The sequence below is a fragment of the Limanda limanda genome, chromosome 5 (assembly GCF_963576545.1).
Source record: "Limanda limanda chromosome 5, fLimLim1.1, whole genome shotgun sequence".
NCBI classification, from domain to species: Eukaryota; Metazoa; Chordata; class Actinopteri; order Pleuronectiformes; family Pleuronectidae; genus Limanda; species Limanda limanda.
Genome location: NC_083640.1, coordinates 20,010,868 through 20,023,689, shown reverse-complemented (window position 1 = coordinate 20,023,689; position 12,822 = coordinate 20,010,868). Strand labels below are relative to the sequence as shown.

The 12,822-nt window shown below is 40.5% G+C and overlaps 1 protein-coding gene across 3 annotated transcripts in view; it reads right to left on the bottom strand.

Annotated features, from left to right (window-relative positions):
- sh2b3 (SH2B adaptor protein 3) overlaps window positions 1–12,822 on the bottom strand; it is a 46,881-nt gene that overhangs the window by 20,489 nt on the left and 13,570 nt on the right. For 2 of the 3 annotated variants that reach the window (XM_061071844.1, XM_061071846.1), the window contains exon 2: window positions 10,413–11,630. In XM_061071844.1, the coding sequence (XP_060927827.1) occupies window positions 10,413–11,600 (1,188 nt within the window). In that variant the 5' untranslated portion in view covers window positions 11,601–11,630. The remainder of the gene's footprint in view (window positions 1–10,412; window positions 11,631–12,822) is intronic. The other variant, XM_061071845.1, reaches the window with a different exon arrangement.

The following is a 12,822-nucleotide window of genomic DNA, read 5'->3' as shown; positions in this document are numbered from 1 at the left end:
TATACAGGGAAGGAGATCTTGTCACGATAACATTTTCCACACACGACTCGACGCCAAGTGGGACCTTCCAGGGCCAGAGAAAACTCTGAATGTTTACATCACAGGATCAGACAGCAAAGTTTGCTTAGTGAGAAGCTACGTCTCAACTGACAAATCATCTCCGTTGGCAAAGGGATAAAAAAAAAGCGAGTAACTGATTTTGGGGGAATTTTTTTTTTTTTTTTGGAGGGGAAACTGAGAGGCACAGATAATGAGTAAATGCTAGCTGTGCTTGGCCCTGTAATGGAAACGATGCTAACGACTTGCCCAGAGAAAATCAGGGGGGAGGGGGGGAGGGGGGGGAGGCTGGAGATGTGACTCAGAATAAAGCTGAGGGGAAAAGTGTTGAGAGAAGAGGAGAGGGCCGGAGCACAGAGGATACACAGACATGAACATACAGGTTTCTACAGAGTTCAACAAATTATATGTTAGATATTTATGATAAAAATGAAATGTAAAACCAAGACCACCTTGTGTGAAAATATAACAGAAAATAAAACCATTAATGCAGACAAACATTTATTAATAACTAGGGTTGCAAGGGGTGGAAAGTTTCCAGTAAATTTCCGGAAACTTTCCATGAGAAGTTTAGCTCGGGAATTTTGGGAATTTTGAAAAAAAAAATAAAAATACGCAAATTAAACGCTGAGCAATAAAAACATCATTCAAAACTCTACTTTTAAAGATGTATGGAATGCAGCACACACTGCACGTTGATTTTCAACCCTCCACTGTGCATTCTTCCATCACATGCACAGATAACTCCCAGCATCCTTCACTCTAAAGCAGGCCTACTGAGACCTGCTGTAGTGTGCAGGACTAGTCAGGTAAGTTTCGATGATATTACTGGGGAAAATATATTAGCATGCTGATTGAGGATTGTTCATCTGTTCATCTAGCGTATTTCCATACGTTGAACTTTGAATATTCCCGGAATTTTGCAACCCTATTAATAACTAGATTAGGGTTGCGACTAAGAATTCTTTTCAATATCAATTTCTCTGCCACTTATTTTCTCAATTAATTGCCTAATTCTTTAGTCTATATATGCCAATATCCGTCTGCTGAGGATGGTCAAATCTTCAGCAACTAGACGGCACAAAGTATGAGTAACTCATTCTGTAGGTACACCCCCACTAGATCCAGATTTGTATTTGAATCTGCAACACTTGCATACACTCCCAGATGTCAGTCCACTGAAAATGCAAAAAAAAAAAGCTTTTTTATCAAGATAATTACAAATAATTGTCTGAGAGATCAAGTTAAATGCTTAAAAACACCCAATTGCACAACTAGGAATTAAAAACCAAGGTTTGGTGGGTTCTTTCCAGACCAATAACACAGCCTAACAACAGGTTTCCGTCCAGTAGTTTATGTGCAATGCTACTAACTAACAGACAAACAGACAAACTAACATAAATGAAATCATAAACTCTTTCGTGGAGGTAATGATTTTGAAGGGGCAACCAATGCTGCTCCAGATGACCGGCTCCCCTATGACACACATGGCCATTGTCAATGCGAGAGAGAGAGTGAGAGAGAGAGAGATGTGGGCAAGTAGCCGTACGAACTAATGCATTTTCCACACAAGTCTACAATGAAACGGCAAATGCATACACAACACATTCATTAGAGGTCTTTTATGCAATTATGAGAAATTTAGAAAAAGCTCCAGTTCATTCTGAAACAGTTGTATTTATGATGCAACTGTGGTGGGACAAATTAGACTGTGGTGGGCGGCCAGAGTCTCGGTAATTAAACAGAGGAGCTGATTCAAATTTAAGGTCATTATAGAGGCTGTTAACATTGAAAAGAAGTGATACACATTCTTTATCTTACTGCAATTACAATTACCCGGCCCATGACATAATTAGCAAGGTAATATCATTTTTTTTGGAGATGTGTGTGTGTGTGTATAAATATATATATATATATATATATATATATATATATATGAAGAGCAGAAGCCAAGAGAAAACTGCTGTGACAATGTTGCACAGCTTTGCTTTGGGGGCTTTCCACAGCCAACTCAGCAAGGTCATGTGCACTGACACTGTGGTTGCAGGTTACACACGCACAAGCACACACACACATGCACAACAGAGGTTATGACAGGAGGAAATGCGCACATTTGAGAGACATGAACCTCACTGTCAACACCACAGTGTATTGATCTATACATGTAGAATATTGATTAATGTAGTTGGAGACACGCAAGAAGACACACTGGCACCCACCCACACATAGATAACACAACTTCTCTTTCTGTAGAAAAAGACACAGAACTAGAAAATGGTAGAGCGAGAGATCTGACAAACATCTTGACCACATGACTCTAACCACTCTACTTCCTTTAGATGTTTCTCTTGATTTTGACGCACACACACACAAACACTCCTCCCACATTCAGGCATTCTCAACACACTGAGAGAAGTTTTCCACTCTGAGTGAGAACAGTTTTCATTAGACCTAAACAAACATAAACAAAGTAACCAATGCTGTGAAAAGCTGGTATCGCTGTATTTAAATATCCGCAGTAGGCTTTGTTGATCACCACATCTTGACTTAATTTGTTGTACTTTTCCTGCTTGAATCAAATTCACGCCAAAAATAAAAATAATTAAATATATTTACAGTTGAAAAACATGACATACTTCATCCATCCATCTTATTTTACATGGAAGCCTTGACACCTACCTACCAGGAACACAATCCTGCAAAGTAAGTTAATTTTTTACAATGTAAACCTGTAGCTGCAAGTATCTGCTCGTCAATTTCCTATTCATGACTCATGTAAAAGGCCCAAGATATTTACACATGCTCACTCAACTTAAAAAGAGGTGACTCCGGCAGAGGACATTATCTCGGCAGCGCTGACTCGCATCCCTTCATAATTTCACAATTCCATGAAGTCCGCAAAAACAACAGAATCAGTGAAAGCGAAGAATTTCACCAAAATGCTCATCTTCCACTGTCCTAAGCCTGAGAGCATATAGATTCAGAGGAGGATAGGGAAACCAATATGTGGAAGTCCACAAGGGACTTGTAGTCTGAAACAAATCAAGAACCGATAACCCTTCAGGTATCCGAGGAGGTCAACTCTCTGAGCAGAGTTCATGACCTAATAAAATGAGAACAAACTTTTTCTGCAGGTCCGTGTTGCACTCGAAGATGTGTCCAAGGCTATCAATCCTGTTTATTGCAGTTAGTAGCTTTGTGTGGGTTTTGATGCAGGTTTACAACTTGCACAAATCATCATTGTGTGGAGTTCAAACTGTTGTTGCCCATGGTTTTAAATAAAAAAATCCAAAGAAAGTCCAAATAAAGGTGTCCCTCAAGGCTCAAGACTGGGTACATAATAGATTTATTTTCCAACTTTTTCACTGTAGTGCCGACCTTCAGTCAAACTGTGCATTTCACTAGAGCACAAAACCTACTGGTTCCTCATCCTATTCATTATCTAAATGGATCTCAATACCAGCATTAGACAGCTCATTAAGCGACAAAACTCATGTTGAACCTTTTTGTTCAAACATTCTATAGCATCTATGTGGCTTCTTATATTGAAACTGAATATATGTAATATAGCTGGTGGTCTGGTCTATCAACCTCCTGATCCAACCCACAGCGTGAGCTCTTCAAGAACAACTCTGTACTTGAAGCACATCACGCATCAATATTATGACTGAACATGAAACCAACAAGTGAGACCAGAAACCGGTAAGATAAAAAAAAAGGGGTCAGAGAGTTGTACTCGTGGTAGTTGCAGAATATTATCTAGTGATCTCCTGTATGGCGTCTACAACATGTGAGAGGTTTGAGTTCTTTGAAGCCTTTAATTATATTTACACCGAGAGCTTTCCTTTGAGATTTGTGGCTTTTTTAACTTGGTAGGATCTCTCTATGACTCACTGTATTCCTGACAAGAGTCATTACTGCTGACTGCGGACAAACACTGGCTTTCTACTCTAGTCTTAATCCCTTAAGCCCACTTTCATGCAAGTGTGGTGTATGATGACTTTTAATTGAGAAGCAAAACACAGAATTATGAGCCAAAAGGCGGAATCTAGCTGGAAACTCTATACAGACAGCGACCAGTTTACAAATCCGCCAACATAAGACTTCAAAGAAATCCTCCATTTTATTGTGGCTACAGAAACTGCACCGGAGAGAGTGGAAAGTTGTGACGTGATCCAGTTTTCTGATCACTGGTACTAGGTGTCGTTTAGATTTTAAACGGATACAGCTTTAGCTTGATTCATGTTCCTGTCATATCATTTCATGCTTTCACAAGGTTTCTATTTGATTTATAGATGATCCCTTTTATGCACTTGTTTATCCCGTTTATGCTGCTGCTTTTGTCCAAGTTCTTCACTGTAATTTACAACTTTTAACCTCGCAACATGATGAAAGCATCCTCACAAAGCACAACAACTTGGATGCAGAATTTGAAAAGGGCTACAAAACAAGGACGCTTCTTTTTCAGTTTACATTAAACAGTATTAAAATCTTACTGACCCACAATATGAACATCGTTTTCACATAGATATATACATTTATATATAATATTTTATTTCTCAGGCATACATGACAGAGTCTTGCTGGTTCCAGACAAGGATGTGCTGCTTTCCTCTGTTCGACATCTTTTTAAATATCTTTGTTTTTTAAATGACAAAAATTACGTTTGGCTTTCGAAAATTATGATGAGTATATTTCAATATTTCCTTAAATGGTTACTGCCAATCATCTGCTAAATCCCTTAACCAACCCATTGATTACACAAAGATTCACAACTCGATCTTTACCAAACCTCCCTCAGCTCTCTGTGGCCTGTACAAGATACAAATTTGGGGACAAAGCGAGAGGCCCGTTCAGAAAGGTCAGCCGAGAGAAACCAAAGAGCCAAAATCAGCAGCGAGTCTGTTTAATAAACCATGGGAGATCAACAAGAGAACATCTACTCTCACGGCTTTTCCATTCATCAAATTTTACAACAGATTTGTGACATGATTTTACACATGTGGTGAACACATTCATCTTATGAATACACAAGCAAGCATGTGAACCCACACACACATCCATTACATGACTCACACAGTCACTTCAAGGCATAATTTATAGTTTTCATGAAACTAAATCCCTGAAGAGAGGAAAACATTTGACTCTGTGGCTGAGATACAAGGACTGTAATGACGTGAGATGAAACTAAGGTTGTTCTCTCTGTAGAAATAGTCTCTGCTCTGAATACTCATATCAGCTGAGGCCGATATGCCATCTAAAACTTCTGAGGCATCCTGGCCTACATGGCCAAACACAAGATTATGAGACCAAAATATCACATTTGATGAAAAAATAAAACAATGCAGGAAGCAGTAGAAATGTATTGGCTGCAAGTTATTCGGTCTAATACGTTTCAAATAATAGTGAAAATAAATTTTTCACATTGATCAAAATTCCATAAAGCCCAAATAAAACTTCTTAAAATTACTTTAATAGTACAAAACAAATATTCAAGTTTCACATCACAGGAGCTGAATTGAGAATAGAATGAGGTTATTTTAAATGCTTAAACTAAACCACTGATATCAATACTCTGTTGAGCGACTAATTGATTATCCAGCTGACCATTTCAGCCCTAAATGTTACAGCCAAGCTCGGTTTAGATTTAGCTTTAACGCTTTTCCACCACTCAGAGTCATGTCCTTTGAATTGAATCACATGGTCAATGGTCTATGACCTTTTGGCTTGGGCCTTGGGGTTGCCATAAAAATCTTAAATACTCATGGAATTACGCATTATGCAAATAGAAAGTAGAACAAAAGTAGAACCAAAAATATATTTCCAGTGAAAACTGTGCCTATTGACGTCTGGATATTTCCCCTCAAGAACTGAAACATGGTTTCTGTAAAGTCAATTTCTTTAAATGTAATTTTTTTATTTTTCGAGCGGCACAACAAAAAAAAAAACATTCATGTTGATCCTTGTGTTAACCACAGATGAAGATGTTTTAAAATGTGCATGGCTTCAAATAAGCATAAATTCAATTGGACTGGTTCATCCGAGTCTAAAACTGAACTCCCAAATAACAAACTGAAGAGCTAAAAACAGTTTTATAAGCACATCCTGGAAACCTTTGAGGAAAAATGTCTCTCATGTTGAGAAATCTGCAAACGTTGAGTTCAAACAATAATACAGACACACATTGATATCCCCCTGTCTGTTCAGCTCTTTGCTGGCTCGTCTACCTCATCATCATCACACTACTCATTCTGTCTAGTTTCCTTGTGTCTCTCTAGATTGGCTTCCCTCCGGTCCTGGTGCAGCTGACTTGCGGTCCATGTGTTCGGAGAGTTAGTCGTGGTATGTGACGAGAGCCAAATTAACACTGCGTGTTGCCATATGAGAAACTGAGGTATAACAAGTAACACAGAACAGATGGACACAAGCGTCTGGTCGTTGGAAAAGTATTTTCCACTGATGTTGCAAACTCCGCTTTTACTGTCAGTGAAAGAGTGAAGAAGCAGAGTTGCACTGAGGGAAAAACACAGACGCAGAGTGAGGGACGTGTAAAACCAAATGTAAATGAAAAAAGGTTTAAGGGAGTACATTTAAATGTACTTTGACTTAACCCTTTTAATAATTATATGGTTTAATGCAAGCATAGTTGCACTGGAAGAGGGGCTTTTACTGGAAATACTATTTTCCTTTGACTGACGTAGCCGAAAATGCGAAGACAAAGCTTTTACCGAATTTGCCAACAAACATAAAAACGTGTGTGAGAGTAAAGAGACAAACACACAAAGACTTTGAAACGACAAACTCCATGAGCAACATGATACACAGTGTAGGCACATGTAGACACCAGCATGAAATGAAACCATGTGGGAAAGATTAGAGACACACACACACACACACACACACACACAATGATGAGATGAGATGAGAGTGGTGTGATTAAGATGAAGTCCACAGGAGGTCTGAGGAAACGTATCCGCCGTCAGAATGCAGAAGTCTGTGGGAACTGACTCTAGAAGACAGAATACCACGGTTTTCCTGGCAGGACGCTAACCTCGTCTGTAACCTTGACTACTGCTCTGTCAGATGAAAGAAAAAGTAAGGTTGCTGCAAAGGAAAGAACTAACTCAGGTGAAGGGAAAGTCACAGCTGAGTTTCACCCAAGACTGCACAGATATGTCAAAAAAAAAAGAGGCAACATATCAGCACCGACGTCAGAATTGTGAATTGTTATTGGTTCATGGTGTCAGTTTGTCCTCATCGAGACTTTCAAGGCCAGAGTTAAAGACGGAGACAAGATAAAGACCAAGTCTTAGACAACACTGAGGACATTGTGGAGACTTCTGCTCGTTTCAGCTGACGAGACAAGATTCACTTCTGCAATAAAACAATTGTTACAATCATCGGATCTGGTATTTTGTCACTAAATCTGCACAATAACATATTTTTCTCCATTCAAAAACTAACACTATTTAATCTCTGAATACAACATGAAAGTTTGGCGCATTCTCAAGGTCAATGACATTCTTTCACTTCTCCAGGTTTTATGAATTCAGCATTCACTGCATCAAAAACCTCAACTTGACAACATGGAACATCTAGGGCAATGCACTTTGCACTTTGGTAAATCAATATATAAATATTTCCGAGTATTTTCATAAACTGCTTTTATTCTTGCAACGTCAATTAAAAACTAAGGTAAGTTATGTTGTACATTTTTAAAAACTGTGTGTATGTGCATGGAATAAACGGCAGAACACTCACTTAAACTTCCTGAGTCTTATTTCATCTTTAAACCCCTCCCAATAAAATATATATACATCCTCTGCTGCTTCCATGTTCTATTTGTTTATATGAATGTGGCGTGATACTTATACAGAAGTGAAACTGCGCTGAGTTTGAACTATACAGGCATTTAAACAGGCTTACCCAGAGGAGGAACTACATCTTTAACAGATAAAATCCTCTTTACTAAATGTGTATTAAACCATGCTTAATTAAAGTCAGCCTGATAAAAATTTGCAGATAATAATGTGACGTGTTGTATAAAATCTGACTGGCTAATATTACCAGTGACTGCGCTCTGACTAGAGCTTCCTCGCACAAACACATTATCGGTTTCCATGCAGCTTCCTCTCTTCTGCTAAATTATCTCACTGATATTTCTGCTGTGTCTTAAAGATAAAAGACACACACTGAGGAATATAAATAAAAATACAAAAGAATTCCAGCTGGGATAATTATTACTTTCTGTGCAGTGTGGAGGCAAATGCGGACTCACACACTGATGCACAAAGAGTTAAAGTAAAAGCCCCCAGATGTGTGAAAGCCCGATTTATATCCACAATAAAGAACATTTTATTACAGAATATGTATAAAGTTGTAAGCTTGTTTTGTTAAAGGTACTACTGTTGAATGCATGTGCTTTCTCTTGTGTATGTTACAATGTGTGCATGCTGCTCCACAGCTCTTCTTCCTTTTAAGGCCATTCTCAGGGCCTTAACTCTGCCCTGCCAAGATTATACACACTTATACTCACATATACACACACAAACACACACTCTCTCTCTCACACACACACAGAGGGGGAGCACTCAAGAGCAGCAATACAGTTGGCTTAACTTAAGCAGCACTGCAATCAACCAGCCAGATCCTGCCAATGCCGTCCCATTCTGAACAACACACACGCAGCCACATGCATGATTCTGGCTCTATCATCAACGGAATTACCTCACACACAGACACACACACACATGGTTAGGGCTGCAGCTGGCTGCCAAGTCGAGGGCTGCTAAATATAAAACACTGCAAGCACAAAAACAGACTCAGATACACACATCATGCATGCAGCTTCATTTTCATTGACCTCTGTTTTTGCTAGAACACACACACTTGCACACACCCTGAAGAGACTGAATTGTGCTTCTAATGTAGAGACAACAGACAACTGAGCCGCTCTGATTCCTGGTTCAGGGATCTTGGGGGACTGGGTGTGCATGCACATGTGCAGCTGGCCCCATCTGGAAACATTGCAGGGTTTTATGTCATGAGGTCTCGTGTGAGGAGTCGAGCACATTTGAAAAAAAAAGCAAAAAAACATCCTGCTGTGATGTGATGAGCTGTCAAGCAAAGTAAGGGGAAGGAAAAGAGGTCTTTCTTACTCCTAACTTAGAACGGAAAGTTGCTAAAATAAACAAATAGGTTTTAAATGTGACCGTTACTTATCTTTCGACTGTTGAATTGATGCTTCAATTATATAGTAATAAGTAGAAATGTTATGACTGGCTGAAGCAAACCCTAGATAAACAGGAAGTAGTGTAGGAGGCATATCTCCATCACCAAAGAGTAGAAGCAGAGGAGACGACTAATGTTGCTGATTCTTTGAGGTAAATTCAGATATACAACACAAATGCAGAGCTAATGCACGACCTTCAGTAATGCATGGAAATTACTGTATTATAAAGCAATGTGACCGAATCAGATTAAATCCAACTTCATTTATATGAACAAGAACTATTTCCAGAAAAGTCTTTAACCGGGTGAAAGGGAAAACTATCTCTTACACGATCATTAAAGATTATCTGTGAAAAAACATTAAGGAGTTTTAACAGATACTTTATTACACTATTTGCACAGGAATAGCAGAACAGATGCTCTGTTAGTATGAAGTGTGAATAGATTATCACTCTTTTTCTTTTTTTTAGCTTGGTTAGCACCGTGCAAAAGGCTAAATGTCATCACGGTGTTTGTCGTGTTTCTTCATGCGACAGAACAAACTAGAGTGCTAAGTGGAGAGTGCACACCTCCACCCAGGGTAATGACATATCTCACCATGTTATAGAAAGAGAAACATAAACAGATGCACCCATGTATCTCGCTCAGTCGGCTGCTTAACAATCAGACAAAATGTTCTTTGGCCTGTCGCTTTTCAGACACTCCCTTCACTCACTCCTCACCACACAATGTTTACATCTTGTGTATCCAGCAGTGGCTGAAATAAAACAAAGCTTTCTGGATCAACAACATCCTGTTTTCCTTATGAAATATGTACAAGGTTTTACTACAAAACAATTGATATCTTTTCATCAATCTCTGCAGACACAGGCATAAACTACTATCAGCATATTAAGTTTGTGCATGCCACATATATTTACAGTGCAAACTGAACTGGAAGAAAAGACAAGCCGCCTTCATTGTAACCAAAGTCCTGAACATTTTCACATCTGGGTTTTTCATATTTAGAGTGGCAGCTGTAACTATAACTTAAATCATTTATCTGTCAAATCCTGAATGAATGTGCTGGATTGTCAGAGTGTACATTTTTCTTTATAAATGTGTATATGAGTATGTGTTTCTACCTTTGGAGGATCATAGAGCTCCAACTGGTACCTCTCCCCTCCTCCTCTTCCTCCTCCTCCTCCTCCTTGAGCGTCTCTGATCCTCCTGACCAGCAGACGGCAGCGTTGCCAGCAGGGCTGAGAGTCTGAGATCGTGTCCTCCACCAATAAGTACCTCATTTGGCCCTCTTTACAGCAGCCGCTCACCTCTGACCTCCTCTGCCTCATGCTTCTGCTGTGTAACCAACGTAAACGATCCAGGAAGTGCGATGCTACTCCCGCCACAGACCAATGTGAAGCGCCTGGGGGGGTGGCTTCAGAGATCAGACAAGAGGAAGAGTGGGATGAAGAGGAGGAGGACGACACCTCCTCATTTGTTGAGTAAATCCCGCCCACTCTGCCACTATTATTTGGGGAGTTGTTGTTGGCGGTGGTGGGGTTGGGGTTGCTGGAGGACAGGTCCTGGGTTGTGGGGGGGCTAGGACAGGGCCGCTTCTTAAAAAGCCTTCTTACTGTCTGCTGGATCTGACTGACAGAGAAGTGAGTGACGTCAGCGTGTCCAGGGTTGGAGGCTGAGGAGTCAGATAGCCGCCGACGATTGGTGCCAGAGATCTCCTCGTTGCCATGGCTATGCATCAGCAGTGACCCGCCGCCGACACTACGAGTTGACCCTCTCAGCACCCCCGGGTTTCTCAACAAGGAGTTTCCTGCAGCACATTGCAGGGGCTGTTCCTGGTCCCGGCTCACCACCACCGGCTCCACTTTTGGTGGAACCACAGCCAATAGAGCAGCGCCTCCACTTTGACGGGCAGCCTCCCGATAGTCCTGCACTCCTGACAAAGATGTGATCCGGGATCGACCAGTCACAGGCTGTGATGGCAGGGGACGGGTGGCTGGAGATGTGGAAGGAGCGCTACCGGTAGAGGTAGAGCATCTGTTCTGTATGAGCGGAATGCCATCTTTGTCAACCTCGCCGCAGAAGTGCTTCTGGAAGAGGTCGGTAAACTGCTTGGAGAAAGTCTCTGGTGGGAGCACGTCATGCTGTGGCCACTCTCTGGCAAAGCTCCGGTAGTGTCCAGCCAGCTGCCGGGCTGTGGCGATGGCGTGCAGCTCGCAGAACTCGCTCCAGCCTCTCGGGGGTGCTGCCACGCCGGGGCCTCCTCCTGCTGGTGTGGTGGTGTTGGCTGGATGGATAGTGTTACCATTCATTGCAGTAACCAGACCGGCTGAGAATCACTGCTGTGAGACAAAGAATGGAGAAGAGATAGGGAAAAAAGGAAAGAGGAAAAAAGAGAAGTGGATGGTTGAAGAGATGGTGGGGTAAAGGAGTTGATTTGAAGACAAGGTTGGAAAGATGGACGGTTGAGAAGAGAGAAATATAAGATTGGGGGACAAACAGAGGAGAGATATGAAAATGTAATTAGAGGTAAATCAAGATAATATGGAGTGTTGAGCAAGAACTGGAGCACTAAAGATGGAACTGGAATAACAGACAGCATTTCTTTGAACATCTTAAAAGTTTGAAATGGTTTAAACATCAAGATAGAACGGCCAAAAGTCTGATTTGATCTGCAATCAATCTTAAACAGCCCAAATTAGATTACACGGGCCAACAAAGATTCTCTGGCAATCAACCAGTCAGAGGATATCTTAATAGATAAGGATGGCCACAGCTCACTCAAAGGACTAGGGGTAACCAATTTAGGAGAAAAATAAGTAAACAGCAATAACACTGAGTGCATATATATGAGGGAGAATCGAGGAAATCTGTCGAGATGAATAAAATGTGAGGAGAAAATGAGCAGAGTGAGTTGATGTGGAGTCAATAAAAATGACTGAGTCACCTCCAAATTATACTGGTATTGACTAAAGTAGTTGAAATGAATGAAAACAGTATTCAAGTCATTCAGACCGACTCAGTGAATGAGGAAATATGTTCGGAAAACTTCTCAATCAACCACACTGCCTGCTCAGTCATCTGTGTGTTTACCGGATTCTTCTGCTTTTTTTTTTTTTTTTTTTTTAATTCAGCCATAAGATAAACTGTCCATATATCAGCACAATCTCATGGACCCGGGCCCCAATCAGTCAATCAATTCAGCAGATAATGATAGACCAACCTCATTTACCCCGAAAAAACTTTATTGCTCCTCTTCCTCTAAATTTCTTCTGAATAAATATAATTTTTGTCGCTGTTCAACTTGCAGTTTGGTCTCACAACTCTGATTAGTCCCTATTTTCTTAGGGAGGTTACCCTTGCACACATTGAGCTGTTGGTGCTATAGTCATTAAGGTAGCTAGGTTTCACCCCGGTTTGTTTGTTTGTTTGTTCCTCAGCAGGATTATGGAAAAGCTACACAATGGATTTCCATGAAAACGATTTGGAAAGATGCAACATGGGCCAAGAATGAACGCTTTAAATTGTTTTGTG